This window comes from Rhamphochromis sp. 'chilingali' (assembly GCF_963969265.1).
Source record: "Rhamphochromis sp. 'chilingali' genome assembly, chromosome: 3".
Classification (NCBI taxonomy): domain Eukaryota; kingdom Metazoa; phylum Chordata; class Actinopteri; order Cichliformes; family Cichlidae; genus Rhamphochromis; species Rhamphochromis sp. 'chilingali'.
The window spans coordinates 45,682,148-45,700,866 of NC_137931.1; the positions used below are offsets into that span (position 1 = coordinate 45,682,148).

The 18,719-nt window shown below is 46.0% G+C and overlaps 1 protein-coding gene across 1 annotated transcript; it reads right to left on the reverse strand.

Annotated features, from left to right (window-relative positions):
* Positions 1–5,781: 5,781 nt before the first annotated feature.
* On the reverse strand, positions 5,782–12,257 carry LOC308393668 (uncharacterized protein). Its single transcript, XM_080877624.1, has 2 exons — positions 10,148–12,257; positions 5,782–6,845 (listed from the first exon to the last, which is right to left on the reverse strand). Exons 1-2 carry the CDS (start codon positions 11,252–11,254, stop codon positions 5,925–5,927), a joined length of 2,028 nt encoding a protein of 675 aa, XP_080733750.1. The 5' UTR covers positions 11,255–12,257; the 3' UTR covers positions 5,782–5,924.
* Between the last annotated feature and the right edge of the window lie 6,462 nt (positions 12,258–18,719).

The following is an 18,719-nucleotide window of genomic DNA, read 5'->3' on the forward strand; positions in this document are numbered from 1 at the left end:
GTTGGTGGGGATTTATTCATTTTATGTTAAGCCAAAGAGAAAAATCTGTAATCTAGATTGTCGGCATATCGGCGCAAGTTTGTTTGAAGCGTAGCGTCAGAACTGTAACCAGCACGTTTAGCGCTGCTTTTATGAAACATCTGAAAATCTCAAGTGTGGCAGAGCTAAGATCACAACAAGCTGTGCGATGAAACTCCCACAGAGGCTCTTATTTGTAATTAAAGCATCTTATAGCAAAGCGGGGACATTTTCAGACTCTCGTTTCTAGTTTTGTGGCCTTGCAGGGGGAGAAAATGAGACACTTTGTTCTCGAGTTGGTTGTTCCATCGAGTAATAGGTCTCTGTTGCACAGTAGCTCTTTGATTATCATCATTTCACTCCGTCTATGGGACTCGGAGCTGCCTCGATGCTGTCATGCAAACCCTGAACACATATCGCTGCTGTTTACCATCTGGCAGCGGTACAGATGTTTACTTTCAACTTCTCCCTTTACAGTACAACCATCACAAAGAATTAATACACTCTCCTGCAAAGAATTGGCCTAGATTATGATGACGTCAATTAAAGAGCTTTGATCAGAACCCCCCATCCTGCCACCCCGCTGCTGTCCAGACTGAAATACCTCTAACTGTTCAAATGTGGTGCAGACACACTGTAATGGTTCACAAAGCCACTGCAAGAGGGTGTGCAGGCTGACAGGAGAGAAACATGGAGCAAAATTAAATTCATGTGATTTAATTACTAACTGACAGAAAGTTGTGGGTTGAGGGGTACAACTTTCTTGGCTTCAGGAAGATGTTTGCCATCTTCTTGTGACCCCTTAAAACAAAGCTTGTACACTTGTTGCCTTAAGAGATGTTTGACCAAAAGCAAATCAGTGTGGTTCTGCAGCCACCTTTAGCAGCAATAACTTGAATTGTTTTCTGTACGACTTTATCAGTCTTCCACATCGTTGCGCAGGAATCTTGGCCCGCTGGTCTTTACAGCGTTGCAGGAACTGAGGTTTGCAGGAACAAGGTCCCGGTGAGGTCTGGATAACACTCGGTCGCTGCAGCACCTTTGCAGCTATTCTGTTGTAGATTTGTGCTTTTTCTGTTGCATGAACATATTTCAGCCAAGCTGCTGCTGTTTGTGTTCGACTCAATAACTGTAAAGTGTCCAGTTTCTGTGGCTGCAAAACGAACCCAAATCACGCCTCCACCACTGTGCTGCGTTTGGTTTCCCGCAAACGTGGTGCTGTGCGTTATTGTCGAGCATTTCCTTTTTGCTCTTGTATGTTCAAAGACACTGGCACCAAATAAGGTCTACTGTTGAGTAAAACTTGCTTGTGGAGATGAGATTACTCGCCTGTCTGTGTGTGCAGATGTTTCCCTGGGGGTCCAGTAGAGGCCAGGTCACATGAGTGTGGGGAATTCCTGTACATGGAGTGTTTTCATAATGGCGCTAATTAAGATTAAAATATATAATATTTAATTAGAAATAGAATATTAGACAGTGTGATTTGTGTTGCAGTTGGAAGGCTTGACTTGCCTTTAATTGTCCAGTTATTTTGCTTCCACCGTACTCTGCCTCAGCCTTCATCACCACTCATAGTCCAGTGGCAAAGGCCAACCTTGTGGTCTGTGGTTTGTGCAACTTTGCTTTCTAAATGTATTGTCATGAACTTTAAGGTGCTAATGGAGGCCCGTAGGGATTGGCATGCAGTCTTTGGGTTTGTTTCAATTTCCCTGACCACTGCACAGGATGACATTGGGGTCGATTTGCTGGGATGTTCACTTCTGGTACGACTGGCAGCTGTCTTGAATGTTTCCCACTTGTGAATAATCTTTCTCACGGCAGAATGATGGACCAGATTCTTTGAAAATGGACTTATGACCTTTTTCAGATTGATCGGCAGCAAGAATTGCTTTTCTTAGATCACTGCTGGTGTATTTCCTCCTGGGCATCGAGTTAACACACACCTGAATGCTTCAGACCTGCAAACTGCTAAAACTTCTGCTTATGATCAGTTGATCAAATGCATTTAATTAGCAGCGCCTGGCTGCAGCGCAGCTTCTCAGTTCCTATGGAAGCAGTAAGGATGTATGTAGTTTTTCCACAGGACTGCACTTTCATTACTTGAAAACTTGTTTTGTTTTTGCACAGCTGTAGTGTGGCATTTTTAGTGTGGACTGCTCATTATTAGGAAAACCATTCAGTTCACCTGCAACACTAACAAGATCTCCACTGACCTCAGCTGCACATAAGGTTTTAAGTCCTTAAAGTTAACAGGTTAGCAGATTACACTCAGGATGTGATTCTTTCTGAGCATCATGTTGGCGCTCCAGCTTTAAGCATGTAAGCACTGCACTTGTAGCATGATGGTAGACACCTCTGAGGGGTAGATCTGCACAAAAATGACTAATTACTAATAAAACTATCGCAAAATTTGCCTAAAAATGCTTGAATGAGTCACAGAGTATCACTGTGTGATATTCATTATGAACATAATCCCACATATACCATGCTGGTGATGGAAGCGCTCTCTGGAGCACCAGTGGTTATTCATTCCTAGCTGTTTGTGAGGCTGAGGAACCGCGCTAACGTTAACGCGCTAGCGCCGTCCAGCCCCAAGCACGGGGCGATCCGCGTTAACTCGCTATCGAAGATTTGCCGCGTTAATCCGGTTATTGCGTTAACGTCAATTTAACAAGATTAACGCTGCAGCACTAATATATATATATATATATATATATATATATATATATATATATTAGGGGTGCAACGATACACAAAATTCACGGTTCGGTTCGATACTTTTTCGATACAAAAAATGTTCATTCATTTTTAATTTGTCATTTATTAAAATTATAAATATATATTTTAACTCAAAAGTACAGTTTTTAAATTTAACCCTAACCCTTGTGCGTGTTTTTTATTTTGACAGTGAATGACACTGAACGACACAGGAAATCATTCCTGCCTGTGGCCATCTCCCTGTACAACGCATCCACTTAACACACTGTTTGCTGCTACAACTACACATGTTTCTTTTCCAACTATTTATCTATGAGTGACTTATGTATGTATATATATGTATATATTGTACTATTCTTAGTTAGTGTATTGTCTGTCTTGTCTTAATGTTGGTTTAAAATGGAGCACTGTAACAAAAAATAATTTCCCCCAGGGATCAATAAAGTATTCTGATTCTGATTCTGAATGCGCACCTGCGGACCACTTATGTGCAGCCCTGGTTATTTAGCTCATCATATCGCAGCCACAGAAATTCTTTTGTCCATGAAACCATAAAGCTGCACTTTCTTTTTGCCTTATAGTCTGATTTGTCATAACTTCTCCGTTTTGTGGTAAGCTTTTCTTTGGCTGTCACTTCTTCACCCTGACCTGTCTTATTTGGCTCAGCAGAACTAAAATATATATCCTGCTACTTTTACACACGCACTCACATAAGCTCAGCGATTCTCTGCGCGATCAACCTCTCACATGTTTAAGCTGCGGGAGATTTCACTTGTCATGTTTGCATAGTAAGCTAACGATTAATAAGACGATGTCAGAGGAATTGGTGCACAAATGATCGTCACTCACAGATCAGTGCTGTCGCTCTCTATACACAGTTCGCATGATTGCAAAGTGAAAGCAAAAAAACAAGCGCAAATTCAAACGCGACTTCAATATGTCACATATTGACAGTGGCTCACAGATGCCAATGACATAATTACCCAGCTACATTTCTGAAAGAATGCAAAAGCATTGACATATATTTTTCCTACGATAGCCCGACGGGCAGGGCAGAGAGATTTTTGTAGCCCGACTGGAAAGATCGCTAGCTCCGGGACGTCGGGCTAGCGATATTGCGAGCCCTGTATCTGATTGAGGAATCACTCATCTTTGGAAAAGAGAGTTTATTACAGAGAAATGTCTCTTTCCAAAATAAAAGCTATACTATCCGCTTCTTCTGGGCTATATTCTCAGCAGCATAAGGAGAATCATGTGCTAACAGCTGTCTAAATGACTCGGCTAAAGTTAGTAGCATGCTTGTTGTTTTTGTCTTTGCACTAGGATGATGTCGGTGTAAATGTGCAGTCATATTCGTTGTGTTCCCACTAGTGCTTTCAGGTTAATCTCGTTGAAATGACCTTAACGCCACAACACGGCAAATCTCCGTTAACGAGCTACCGCCGATCACTCCGTGCGTGGGGATAGACGGCCAACACGTTAACGAGCTAACTGCGCTAACACACTAGTTCCCACCCATGTAATTGAGCATTGCGTGGCACATCCAACATACTGTTTTACTTTAGTCCATGACTCGCTTACCTTCAGGGTCATACGTCACATGAAAACCAAAATAATTCCAAACGCCAGATCTGAATGAGAGTGGGGGAGGTGCCCTGCGCTCTTCCTCCTGACTATGCTGTCTGTGTTGAGCCTCAGTGGATCTGCGCTTGACAGTGCAGCCTAGGCGGAGTAGTCGAACACAGATTCACTGAGCGCTCAACACAGACAGCATCGTCAGAAGGAAAATTGATAAAAATAAATTACAAATGTTGTATTGTTCATACATATGCGTACCGAACCGAAAGCACTGTATCGAACGGTTCAATATCGATACGAATATCGTTGCACCCCTAATATATATATATATATATATATATATATATATATATATATATATATATATATATATATATATATATATATATATATAATGCTCTACAGTGTTTACCTATTTGGGGTAAATAGCTGAGTCTTTGTACAAAGACTGAAACTAGACGTCTGTTGAAGATGTAACCTCTGAGTGGCACAGGCAGTAACCATTAGGTCTCTCTATTGAGAAACAGGCTCTTTTTATCGGGCCTGTTGGTCATGAGAGAGAATATAAAATAACCTCAGCTTTATTCTTTGAGAAAAATAAAGAGCCAGCTGAAATAACCCAAAGCAACATTTCAGAGAGGACAACGTAAGCTGACCTAAATGAATGAGCCATCGATTTGCTGTGCTGTGTTTATGTAGTTAATCCGGCTGGCATTCCCGTGTCTGCTTTTCTCTCTTTGCTCTCTCGCACCTGCCCCCTATTTCTCTCTCTCTGCATCTCCTGACATTTGGAGGGGAACAGATGGAGATTGTGGCTGGGTCGGTCAAGCCAGAGGCAGCAAAGGAGATGGGATTTTTGTATCACCAGGGGCCCGGTGAAGGGTACAACGAATGGCCAGCTGCCCCCTGTCTCCCCTGACGCGCACCCCAGTGCTAGGCTGGTGACCCAGTCGGAGCAGGGACACTGGGCTCGGGCACTTTCTTGCAAAGTTTTTCATATTATGACACGTTTTCTTGTCTCTAGCTCTGTCACAGATCTCTGACCTCACTTCCCCCGCATGTGCTCTTTAACACTGCAAGCCAAGGTAGCCTGAGCTGCAGTGAGACAGCAATTATCCACCTCAGACGATGCTGATACATGTGAGTGGACCTCTTTGGCTGCATGGGCTGAAGTGCACTAAGGTAATCACTTCTTGCTTTGCCTTGTCATTTTGCAATAATTGCAATTTCTCTCTAATTAGGCCTTTTCAGTCCCTTGCCCTTTAACTGTGCAGTCGGTGGGAGTCTGAGATCTGCAGGGCAAAGTGAACATCTGTATAGAGGCTCTTGTTACCAGAGCAGTTAACCAGACAGATGTTACGATGCCCTCTGTATGTTCAGTGTGTGAACCCGAGAGGTTTGTATAGAAGGAGAGAGTAAGAGGACATTAGCAGAAGCAAGCTGTTCCTCCTGACATACTCACCCCAAGTTGCGTCTGCGCCTTGTCACCTTGGAAACTTGGTCTCAGCTCAGCTTGGCAAGCCTTAAATCACTCTCCACTCTTGCAGACTTGTGGCTGGTGCTGTGAATATGGCTCCATTCGATCAGCCCCCCTCTCCTGCTGCATTGTCTCACACTGTGGTCGAGAGCAGCCTTCTTTTCTCAGGGTACGGAGGAGCTTTGCGGGGCTCCTTCACTTTCTTTGTGTTTTCAGAGAGTCTGTGATGTGGGTAAGGTGGAGGCTTGCGACCTCTGTGGCCTTGTGCTGCAGCGCATACGTGTGACGGTCCCGCTGAGGATGCTCGCCTCTCCGTGTTAGCGGCGAACCCGGTTTCAGTCTCTGAGTCGGTGGGTGGGCAGCTGGCAGACGGCAGCAGGTTGGACGATGGAGAGAGCGGCCCAGCAGATGGGAGATCGCTTTGTGTGGTCTGATAAGACCCCACTTTGGTCTGGATGATGACAGACGGGCTAAGAGCAGGGGGTGGGTTAGCCTTTGAAGACAGGGGAGAGGGAGGTGAGATGGGGCTGATCCTGATGGAGGAGGTAGCCCCAGGGGAGTGAGGCTGAGAACCAGAGCTACTGGGGAGATGGAAGTTTACCGTTAGAGGGGAAAGACCAGGAGTTGGAGGCCGAGCAGGGAGGCTTCTTTGGGGGGAGCGAGTGTGGTCGTGGGTCGTGAGGTTACTGGGGTATGGCAGCTTCCCACCATGTTTGGGTGAGGCCCCAACACTACCAGTGAGGTGAAGAGTCCAACTCCTCTCCGATAAAAGTCCAGAGGTTAGCGGGCGCAGCTGCACATTGGGTGGAGACTGGCTCCTGCTATGATGCTCTCCCCTCAGGGTGCCAGATAAATACCCAGTTTCTGGCTGGTTTGCAGGCTCTGACAGCCTCTGATGTGTGAAGCCCACAGTTGTTTCACTGGAGCTCGAGCCTGAACTGTAGCTGCTGTCGCTGGGAGGTTTGGTGCTTTCTCTTCCAGTTCCCTCCTCCTCCTCCTCCTCCTCCTCATTCAGATCAATGGTTGATGTTAGATGGTCAATCTGCTGCACCACCTAGAAAATACATGATTGACAGATAAAGATAGAGTCAGTAAGTGAAGTCTTCCTCCAGTTTCTGTGATTGAAAAATGTCTTCTATAGTTTTTGTTTGCTTTGGGTTTTGGTGCCACTGCTCCAAGAAAGAGGATGCAGGACCTGATGGCGAGGTTCCCCTTTAGAGAAACACATATTAGCAGACTGATCAAAGGTTGCACACACAGAGTAAAACACTGAGCTTTTTGGGAGTTGCCACTCTGCTTGGCTGCTGGTCCAGCTCTGTGTGCTGAATGAAAAGAGAGGCGATAGATTGAGAACAGAGCTCTCCATTGTTTCCTTATACAGATCGGTTCACCTCTGGCAGTGAGTAACAGCCTGTGAAAACAGATGATGTCATGGTGATGTCATCAGAGTAATCTTAGACTAAACTCAAAGAGTTTTTGAGCTTTGTCAGAAAGCCTCTGTTACCGGGCAGAGAGGGTTTAATCAAAGACACCACGAGCTGCATTTTCACTTTAACGCTATCAGTGTAGCACCATCCTCTGTTTAACCTGTCTCTTGTGAGTCACTCGTTTTATAAAAGTGCTGCAATACATAATTTATTATAGAGATAATAACACACTAGAAAAATAACACTTGCATCTCCAAATTGCTGCTTTTTCTTCTCCATAAATTCTGCATAATTGACCACCGAGAGTCAAACTCCTAAAGCAAATCTCTCGATAGCAGCACAAATTTGAGTGCAGCTGGAAACAGTTAATATTTGGCATTATGTATGATAGATATTTTAACAAATCACACTTAACAACTATTGGCTTAAATTTGATCATTTCCTCAGTTAGCTGACAAGAGGAAATATTCTTTGCCTGGACAGCAGCGCTGAAGCGAAGGGAAGAAGGGGAAAGATTCATAATTCCACAAAGATCTGAATTTCAGCTGGGAAACTGTGTTTAAATGCTTATCAGCTTGATCCCCTAATCCACCAGGATGTGAAACGCTAACGCCGCCGTTTCTGCTTCCTCAGGAATTAAGAGGTAAATAGCAGCCAGTACGTCTCATATACACGTCATTATTTTATCATCAGCAAGTTTGAGCACCTCTATAAATATGCACATATAGCACCTCTATATGTGTCGAACACAATGCTCCAATCTTTCCGGAAGCAGAGGTCAGACTGTGCAATGCTCAGAGAAACTGCAAAGAACCCAAGAGCTACTTCTCAGAGCCTGCAGGCCTCAGCTAGCATGTTACCACAAAACTCCGGGAACAAATTTCTTTGGACAGACAAAACCAAAGTGGAGATGTTTGACCATGGTGCACCAACCCCTCTACCATCTGTCAGCACGGTGGTGGCAGGGTGATGATTTTGGTTTTGCAGATCTGGGCACCTTGCAGTCATTGAGTCCACTGTGAACTCCTCCGTATACCAAAGTATTCTTGAGTAAATGTGAGGCCATCTGTCCGACAGCTACAGCTTGGCTGAAATCGAATCACACGAGGGGCCAGTGATCCCAAGCGCAGCGTCAAATCTGCCACAGACCTCAGATCTCATCCAAAATTGAGACACTGGCAGGAGCTTAACAGAGCTGTACAAAGATGAATTCCTGCAAACCTCAAATAAATGTTTCATAACATACAGAACTAAGTTAAAGCAGCGCAGCTCAGTCTGGTAAAACAAATCAGATTTGTCCTGCCAGTTTAGTAAAAATCAGACGAGGCACACGCGCACGTATCCAAGTGCGTGCAGAGCATCCACACACACAACCCACACAACAAGACTAGAAGAAACAGCCACACACACAGCCATACATAGATGGAAGAGATTGGAGGAAATTACTCTGGGGAAAATGCTTGACCCATCACGCCACCTGCTCAATGTGCTCGGATAAATCCTCGGTCCGTGCTGGATTGTTTTGTTCGCCGTGTTCAATATCCTTGCTGATGTCAGTGGATGACCTGATTTGTCTCTCTCTGTCTTTTTTTAATGCTGGAGCTGTTTGAGCGAGGCATTTCATATTGCTTTGAAGTACAGCGTGTATATGCACATCCAGTGACTCTGGGCAGGTGCTGCTCGTTAATGTCAGAAATCAGATGAGATAAAAGTGCAGAGGACCCTGGTTTTCATGTGCTTCCCCCAAGGGTGTTTGTTAGAAGCAGTGTGGGGGGGTTGACCCTGCAGGTCCTCCTGATGAGTACCGAGAGACGTTTGTTGTGGAGCGCCGGTATTTAAGTTGCGTTTAGCTCTTTAAGTTCAATTCTGTTGTTGTTTCTCTTGAAGTTCTGAGTCATAGTTCAGTTTTTTGATCTATCAAAGCGCCTCAGCAGAGGATCGCTATCATATTCAAGTGCAAGCCCACTTTTGTGATGTCTTTTCCTCCTCCAGTGTGTGAGAGAGATCTTTAGTGTAATATTTGTTTAGCTTCAGACAAAGGCCTCCACTAATTTCTTTTCGTAGCCGTGATGAATATTAAACAAAGCTGAGGTTTGCTGCTCATGCAGCGGAATAAAAAACACGGCTTTGGAATAAATATGCGACCAGTCTTCTCTGGTACCTTATCTCCCTTTTCATCTGTTGTCTCTGTTGTGAAAATTTGGGACTTTTCTATTTCAGTGTCTGCTTACTCGCCCCCCTCTTTCCCTTCTTTGTGTGTGCAGTCGTTGGGGTTTTATTAATAAAGCTCACAGCCAGGATGATGAGGTTACTACCTCGGGTTTAGCTGTGACCCCACAGAGGCAGATCAAATGGCAAGAGGCAAGATTTATGTGTCACTTTTACTGTGTGAGGCAGAGAAACTCAGACATAAATGGATTATAAAAAGCGTCGGACGCAATCCAGCTGTGCCTGGAGCACATCTGTCCATAAGAAGAGCGAGTGGAGGGAGAGATCCTTCATCTCAACAACCTCTGAACGCATCAGGCAAATGGGGCATGACTAGTGTCTCATTCACCTTTATGAAAATGTGCACACGACTCGAGCTGAAGCGTGCAGACAGACGACAGAGGAAATTTGGGAAATTTTGGTGCTGCATTCATGCAAGCTGTGCTGCTGACTGTTTAATGCATGGCAAATTCTTGCTGAGGACGTGCATTTGGAGACCGGCTTGTTATTCGTCAGTGCACAGGCCCTCGAGCATGAACACTTTCAGAAGATGAATGTGAAAGGACGCAGTAACTTTTCTGTCCTGTTTTGTTTGGATTTCTCACTTCTCAGTCGCTCGAGTGAAATGTGATGATTGAGAGGGTGACGTGGCTGAATCTGACACTGAAAAAGCTTTCATCTCATTTTTTTAGTCATAGTCGAGAAAAATATGTCATGTTACCTCTTTCATTTCCTGATGAACATCCCTCAGGGCTTTGAGAACCTGCTCCAGGTTGACCACCACCCGTTTAATTTGGTTTCGCACCACCTTCCTCCTGCAGCCGGCCTCTTTCCTCTGTGACTCCCCTTCGCTCTTTGGTCTGTGCTGGACCCACGTCTGGTTCTGAGCCAGGAAAGCGGTGCGCTCTGAGCTCGGTCTGGGTTTCTCGGGGCCTTGTAGAGTTGTCGTACTGCTGAGCCCCCCGTGAGGAACCTCGGTGGAGAAGATAACTCCGTTTAGATCCTCCACAGGTGGCTCCCGCAGCGCTGTCAGGTCTCGCTGGCTCTGGGAGCTCCTGCTGTGTTTACTGGTGTAGCTGAAGTTGGAGCTGAATCCATGCTGCCTCTCTATTAGTCCCTGAGTGTCATAGTTCAGCCAGCTGGATGAACGGTGGTCTCTCTGACGGTGGGTGGTGTGGCTGGCGCAGTCCCACACCTTCCCCTCTTTGCCCTCCATACACATAACAACAGGCACGTTAAAGTTTGGCTCCTCAGAGAGCAGCGCAGCAACAGGAGCAGCAGGAGGTCCAAGCAGTGGCCCGTATTTCTTCACTGAGTTGCTACTGCTGTCACTCTGCGACTGATGGGGGCTCAGGTGGCTGCTGTGCTTCCTAACAAAGGTGTGGTTGCCCTGAGCAGCGGAGGAGCTGTTGGCTGGTCCCTGCGGACCCTCCCCTGGGCTGGTCTGTGCGTTGCGGTCTGTGCCAAGCTCTTTAGTCCGGTTCCACCTGGCAGGACTGTCCTCCCTCTGCTTCCCCAGGCTCCCTGGCAGGATGTGGTGCCCCCTCAGCGCAACTGGCAGCATCCTCGCCTTCCCCACCCCATTGCACCGAAGTTCAGCCTTTTTTCCACGGCCCTTCCCCTGGATGGAGAAAAAGCCGATCCCCTTGGCTCTCTCCAGCGGGGTCAGGTTGTTTCGGGTCTCTGAGTTGGATTTGTACGGTCCGTTGAGCCCCAGGTCGCTCTGGTGAGGCTTCAAGCTATTGTGCAGCCACGGGATGAAGTGAGGGGTGTGGGACTTGAAGCCTTTCTGCTCCCCAGGCGCCGGAGCCCTGCTGTCAGAGAACATGGTGATGGATGATGTCCGGCAGCCTGGCAGAATGAAGACGAAGTAAAAGGGGAACGGGAGGACTCCTGAGACACTGAGAGCTTCCTCCTCTTCTTCCACGAATCTCCTCCTACCTTTGCCATTAACGGGCTTTATCCGCTCTGATGTTCAGTCTCGTCTCCCCCTTCCCTCTCCCCTCTCTTACTCCGTCTCCAAAACTTTTATCTGCTTTTTCCCTCCTCGGCTCTCACCCCACTCCCCTTTTTCCTGGCGAAGCCTGCTTCTGATTGTATCGCCCTTCTTCTTTTCCCTCAGTTTCAGCTTCCCCTCCCACTCTTCTCTCCGCTGTAGTGCTCTTGAGCCCCTCGCCCCCTCGCTGGGCCAGCCGTGGAGATGCCGAGGGCCTCTCTCTCCCTCTGTCGTCTCTCTCTGCCTGCCTGCATCTCACTGGCTCAGTGGCAGTGGAGGCTTCCTGTCTCTACATCTCTCTCTCTCTCCCTTCCTGTCTCTCTCCCCCCCGCACTGCGCTGCACTGCCTCCTCTCCTCGCTCTTTCTTCCTCCCACTCCCTCTCACTGCTCTAACTCCCTTTCTCTGTTTCCCTCTTCTCTCCTCATCTGTGTCTCCTCTCCCTGCTGCTCTCATCTGAGAACCTCCGATCGTCCTCGTCTTTACAACTCTCGTCTCTTTCCCTCCTCTCTCCGTGTCACTATTTTTCTCCCCTTGCCCCACCTCCAATTTGCCAGGGAGAGCAGCCGAAGTTCAATCAAGACGCCAGTGTTATTAATCCCCCTTTAGTGAATGTGTGCCCACGTGATTCCCCCTGCCTCCGTTCTCATCTGATTACTCCTTCCTCGGCTCAGCCCTTCACAATTAAATGCTGCTTAGGACACCAGAGGGGGTTTAAAGGAAAAGAGGAGGATAACAGCAGAAAGGGATGAAGCAGGAATAGTAGGAGGCAGGGGGGTAGGGGGGGCACATAATTGCGACCTTCAAGATCTGAGATCAGCAGCGGTTTGACAGAAACTATAAGCTGCCTGGCTACAAACAACAGCCTGCCTGTGGCTCGGCTCTCCCCAGCTTATTGTAACTGTCAGCAAACAGTGTCACGTTACATCCCAGTTGTTTTCTTGTTTTTATTTTCTACCACACATCCAACTTCCATTTGTTCCAATTACGCAGAGACAGCTGCTATTTTCGGGTTTCTCATTTACATTCCAGTTCTTGGCTGTCTGGATTAGATTTCTTGTGTCTGACAAGCTCAGAAAAATGCCTCCTAGGTGCCTTTTCACTCAGCTGTGGCTGCATAGATGCGTCCCTCCCTCACTGGCAGCAGCCAAAATGAAAAGATGGCAGCAGAGCCACACAAAAGCCCTGACAAGTCTGCTGTCACTCAACAGCGAAACACTCAAAGCATCTGTCATTCTGTTAGTCAGCATTGCAATATACTCCTCCGGTAGTGCCCTGCTGAAACATGACTTCATTCGCTGACATATTTTACTATACAGGTACATGATGGGAGTGAAAATAGAGTCGCGGGCTCGGCGTAATCTGCAGGCTAAGAAGATTCCTGCCTGCATGTCGACAGACGGCTGTCGGCCTCTGATGGCCATTAGCCGGGATAAAAAAACCAAAACAATAAAGCGTGCGAGCGATAGAGCCGCCGTTATTGACCTTACAGCTTCTTACTGCTCACGACATCCTGCTGCACGCAACCGAGTCCTGCTCCGCTTAACAGCTGGAGATTGCATTTTTATTGCACTGGATTTCACTGTGACACAAATGGTTAATCAGTCAGCTTTATTTGCGAACAACAAGTAATTTAAAGTGCTGTAAAGATTGATCAGAAGCACAGAGACAAACACTCACCAGCCAGTTTAGGTACGTTGGACCCTCTTTTGCCTTCGGAGGTGCCTTAACTCTTCAAAGCAAAGGTTGCTGCAGAGTTGTAGGCTCTGCATTCACCACATCCCAAAGGTGCTATATTGCTCTATTGGGTGTCACACAAAAGGCCCGGGGGCCACAATCGTCCCAGAAAAGACTCCAATCTGGCCCCCTGGGTGGCTTTGGAAAATATGAAGGGGAGCATACATTTTTGGACCTTTAACTGTATTTTTATGTGTTTTACAGCTTTTCCCACAGCCGTTCATACTACACCAAAGCAGTTCATTTAAAACTTTATGTTTTATTAATACAGTCAGGACAGGGCAAATGAAAGCACTTTTTTCTGTAATTATACACATTTCTCATGTAGAAAAACTGACACGTGCTGTTGAAATTGCACTTCTTTATCTTATATTAACACATCTCAGTGATTGAATGTGTAGTTGACCATCTTTACACTGACAGAAAGTGGAGTTTCACTCGTCCAGCCCACTTGAGATTAGAGTGGGCTTTATGTGTCCCTGGATGAGTGAAATGACTTTGACATCCCTGCTCTGTTCGACTGAGATCTGGTAGCTGTGGAGGACATTCGAGCGCCATGAAATTCACTATCGCATTATCCTGCTGAAAGCGCCCATCAGAAGATGGGTACGCTGCGATCACGAAGGGCTGGACAACAATAATACTCTGCTACTTTTCTGCTTGATACCAAGTGGCCCAAAGTGTGCCAAGAAAGTATCCCCAACACTATTACACCACCACTGGCAGCCTGAACCGCTGATACAAGGCAGGATGGATCCATGCTTTCATGTTGTTTACACCAAATTTTTCCCACCCAAATCCAAGGATTGCAGTGGAAACGGAGACTCGTCTTGTTCTGTCATGTACGAACTGTAGCCTCAGTTTCCTGCTGCATTCAGAGCTGCTTCTCTGCATAACTTGGCTGTAACAAGTGTTTTTTTAGCCATCCTATCAGCTCGAATCAGTCTGGCCAGTCTCTTTTGACCTCTGACATCAACAAGGCATCTTCACCCAGAGAACTGCCGCTCACTGGAAATTTTCTTTCTCAGATCGCACTCTGTGAACTCTACAGATGGTTGTGCAGGAAAATCCCAGCAGATCAACAGTTTCTGAAATACTCAGTCTGGCACCAACAACCAGTCGCTTAAAACACTAAATTCTTGACCGTGTCTACATGTCTAAATGCACCATGTTATTAACTTATTAACGAGCAGTTGAGGAGGTGATGTGGCTGGTAGGTGCTGGGACTGGTTCACCGAATGAATTCGTCAGCACCACTCGGGCTCAGATGACCGCAGATAATATTTCACAGTTTATTGTGCGATGATTTAAACCTATGAAAACGAGCATGACATTTCTGGGGTTTCATGTTACATGAAGTTTGCACTAGACAGTGATGAAGTGCAGAGCAGTTTACTATTGCACATTCATTCCAATAAACTCTCTGAGTGGGTTTCTGTGTGTGTTAAAGACCTTGAATTCAGGCTTCTTCAAGGTCTCAGCTTTCCTCCAATCAACCACCCACTTTGTGAGGTCCATAAATAACATGGCAGCCAAACACACAATCATCGCTCATTTTAAAGTCAATGCAGAATAAGCAGCTGTCACAGTTGCTGTCCATTTCAGGCTCGCTGGACAGCCTCTCGAGCGCGGTTGCCTTTATTCTCCCCATTATATTAATCCGCTGAATATGTGTCTGAGTGATTGAAGGACAAAAACAAAAAGGGAACGTTGTCCTTTTTTAAACAGGAGGCCTTTTTGTCACCATCGTACAGGCAGTCAGAGCATATGCTCTCCTTGTAACCTTGTCTACTGCCTCCTGCAGCGCTCCCTCGCTTGTTTTGAGTCCTGCAGCAGTCCGACTGCCCATCGAGAAGCAGCAGAGCGTGTGCGCACGGATACTTCAGCCTCCTGCATGTGTGTTTGCTAAACTTTACTGCCCCTGCACATACACCAGTGTCCTGGATGATTATTTTTTATACACACACACACACTCACAGAGAGGGAGAGAGCACCAAGGAAACCTTACATAACTTGGTGGAAAAGATGGATGTAAAAGCAGTTCTTTGAAAGTCAAAGGCCCCCATGTCTGTCAAAATTTCCTGTGCAAAATGGCTTTTAGTCACAGTGTGAATGCCTCGGGGCACTTGGGAACTTTCTATAGCCACCTGGACAGCGGAAACGTGAAGTCTGGGGAGGATTAAACCTGTTCGCATGACTGTATTTGGTTCTGCATTCACACAAAGTGAAAATGAAAAGTTTCTCGAGAACACAATGTTCTTCTTTTTTTGCAGTATTAAATGATTAATTTCTGTTGCTGCCTGAGAGGTAAAAGTGTCTCCGGGGGGAAGGAGGTGTGAGGGAATTTAAGTTTGCTTATTTTCTCATTTGCAGTGTGGGAGTCTCGCTTAAACACTTTCTGAAAATGAAAATTTCCAAATGACAGTCACGACGTGATTATCAGCGGATGTGAATGAGGGCTCTGATACATTTTGGTGAGGCTTCCATTGGGGCATAATTATCATTTTTACATAATGAAGTGACTACAAAGGAGCCGGCCTGCATCCTAAGAAGGGAGCCGAAACGACGAGGCATACAGAGGAACCATTACTCTTTCCGCTCGTGTTCGAGCCCAGATTACCGAGTTGTGATTTGCGCTATAGACTCGCACCCAAACTAAACGCAGCTGAGCTGAGATGCTGTGGCGTCGCACTTCTCTCTGCGATCAAAAATGACAAAAGGGATGATTTCCCTGCTCGGCTGCGTACAAACGCGAGGAAGGACGAACCGAGCAGCATTTCCACGGTCCATCCCTGCAAGGATACAGGCAGTTAGTTTTGGCACAAGACTGCGAAAACCTGGCCGCATGTCAATGCGGGCACAAACACCCTAATGTTTGAGTTGTGGGTGGTGCAACAAAACAAACCAAAGGGCATTGTGTTCAAACAACAGGCAACGCTCTGCCCTCGTACAACAACACGGCCGTATTTTTAGATTTTCTTTTATCATCCATGCCAGAATAAAATGCCTTTCAGGCCTAATGAGTGAGAAAGGGACTGGGCCTGGAGTCAAAGGATTAGTGGCACTGAAGAAAAAACTGCAAAATGAATCAACGGCCTATTTCTACGATGATAGCATTTATTGTGTCATTTTAAAGAAAACCAGCGGAGGAAACGTGTGTTTGCTGCAGGTTTGTTGTCCCCGCAGCAGAGCTTACGGACGGCAGATAAGATAGTTTGTCGTGTTTTGATTTGGACACAACATTATCTGTGGGGCTTTTTCGTCTCAAGGCCAACATCCCACTGTAACAACTGCTTCCACGCTTTCTTAATCTTATTACAGTGCGCGCACGCTCGTAAAAGAGGAGCCTCTTTTACGCGAGGCCTTTGCTGACCTTTTGAGCACTTGCAATTTTTTTCTCGCCACCAATCTCATGTAGGTTAGCTGGCAGAGCAGAGCCGAGCGAGTGCTGCTTATTATGTATTACTTTGCTTTTGTAGTCCCTCCACATCGTTACTCATCCAGTATGCTTAAAGGTGCTCTCCCCTCTGGCAAGCACAACTATGACAGTCAGCTTGGAAGTTAGAAGTCTTTCAAAACTCGCCTTTTTTCCCTCCCTCTCCCCGTGTCTGCCGCCTCTTTTCTTTGCCTCTCTTGGTGTCCCCACGTCTATCTCTTCCTTTCTCGCTCTAGTCCTCAGAGAGCACCTGACTGACGTGTTGTTCAAGGATGAAAAGCACAGTGGAGGGGAATCCAAAAGCAAACAACACAAAAATATACATGAGAGGACGGGAAAGACACTGTTAAACACGCACACACACACACGAGCATGCGCACACAGAAGTCTAAGAGGAACCCCTTAGGATTATCACCAGCGCGACACTGGACACTTCAGGGAAGACAGCATCTGCTCACTTCCATATTTAAAGGGGCCGCACACCTCAAAATCACATTTACATATTTTCATCCTGGCCTGTAGCCTCACACGTGCATCGACATCATTTGGTGTGAGTTTCCCAGTTTTTCAGACATCAGAAACAGAGACGGCAGCTGAGCTACATGGCACTTTGCTGTCAGGCTTCAAGCAACAAAAACCTCAAAGGGCTCATTCTACAGAAACATTTTGGCAAAAGGTCTTATTAAAATGTGTTTCTTTTTCTAACATCGAAGCTTAGACCAAGTTACAGATTTGTTTTTGCACATTTACTCCACGTGCTGCCTCTGCTGCTCCTTTCACAGGCCTCTGGAGTCACACACTAACAAATGAGTAAATTATCCTTCACTTTCAGTTTTGGTGACTTTATATTTGAAATGAAAATATCTGAAGGACAGTTAAAATGAGTAATGCAGCAGTCCTTTCTATCTTACACTTTACCACATCAGCCCAGCAGAGCGCTTTGCAGTCAGACTGCTGGCTTCCTTGTGGTTGTCAGAATGGGAGGCAGACCTCCAGCTTTCAGGCCTCACTCCTGTGCAACCAGCTGCCAGCTTGGATTCAGAAGGCGGACTCTCTCCACTTTTAACTCAAAGCATTTTAGTTTTGGGCTTGATCAGGTGACCCTTGTTATCAGATATCTTCAGTGTTCACTAAACGGTCTCTCTAAACCACATTGTGCCTTTCGCCCTTTCCTTCCACTCATCCCCTTGTGGTTGCAGCAGATGGACGCCTCTCCTCGAGCCTGGTTCTGCTGGATGTTTCTTCCTGTTGGGTTTTTACTTCCCACCGTCACCAAGTGGTTGCTCACAGCGGTTCACATAATTCTTGGGGTATTCAAATCTTGCTTTTGCTGTGGTGTGAGGATACAGTGTTTTAGTCACCCCACGTTTATTTTCTAAAGCAGAAGTTGTGTTAGTGAGAATAAAAACTGAATTTCACTCACCAACACTGAAGCCCTAATGTCTTGGATAGTTTATGCCACACAGAGTAATAATGTTGGTCAGATGGTCCATTAAAAGTGGTCCAACAGTGCAAACACAGTTTAATGATTCAAATTATTGGATGAAGTCTAGCAGATGCTTAACTTTGACCAACTCAATTATCCATTTAAATGAGCTGTAAAATACTATGAAACTAAAAAAACCCTAAAATTTCGACTTACCCGCAGCAGCAGAGCCAAAACTACTGATAGAGGCCAAACTGTATTTTGTACCAGGCTCTCTCTGCTGTAACGTTTAGGATCAGAGTTGGTGGGGGGGTCGACGCCCTTTTGGAGCCAGCCTCGAGTGGCTCCTAGTGGTTCTGCAGTTTTACCTTCACTGCCGAGCTCCCGAGGGCGCCGCTTAATTGACAGCTAACAGTCTGCAAACCTTGTTGTGAGACGTTTATGTTTATGGGGTAAAACTGTGGAATAGTTTTACTATAGATCTACAGCAATGCTCAGGAATTAGTAAGTTCATGAAAAAACTTCGAAAACTGATTTTGGAAGAATATGATACCGATAAAGATGATCACCCATTGTATGTATAAAAATATCAAATTATATCCAAATTATATCAGTCACGGTAGCCAAGTTTATATAGGTTCTCCTCGTGTATCGTGTGGAGTATGTGATGATGGGAATTAGGTGAATTATGTGGGATCA

What these genes read in the sequence shown, in the direction of transcription:
- LOC308393668 (XM_080877624.1), bottom strand. Translation starts at nt 11,254, where the DNA reads ATGTTCTCTGACAGCAGGGCTCCGGCGCCTGGGGAGCAGAAAGGCTTC. An exon ending in TTCATCAGGAAATGAAAGAG is followed by an intron (nt 6,846 to 10,147) that starts GTAACATGACAT and finishes TGTATTTTCTAG; the next exon opens with GTGGTGCAGCAGATTGACCA.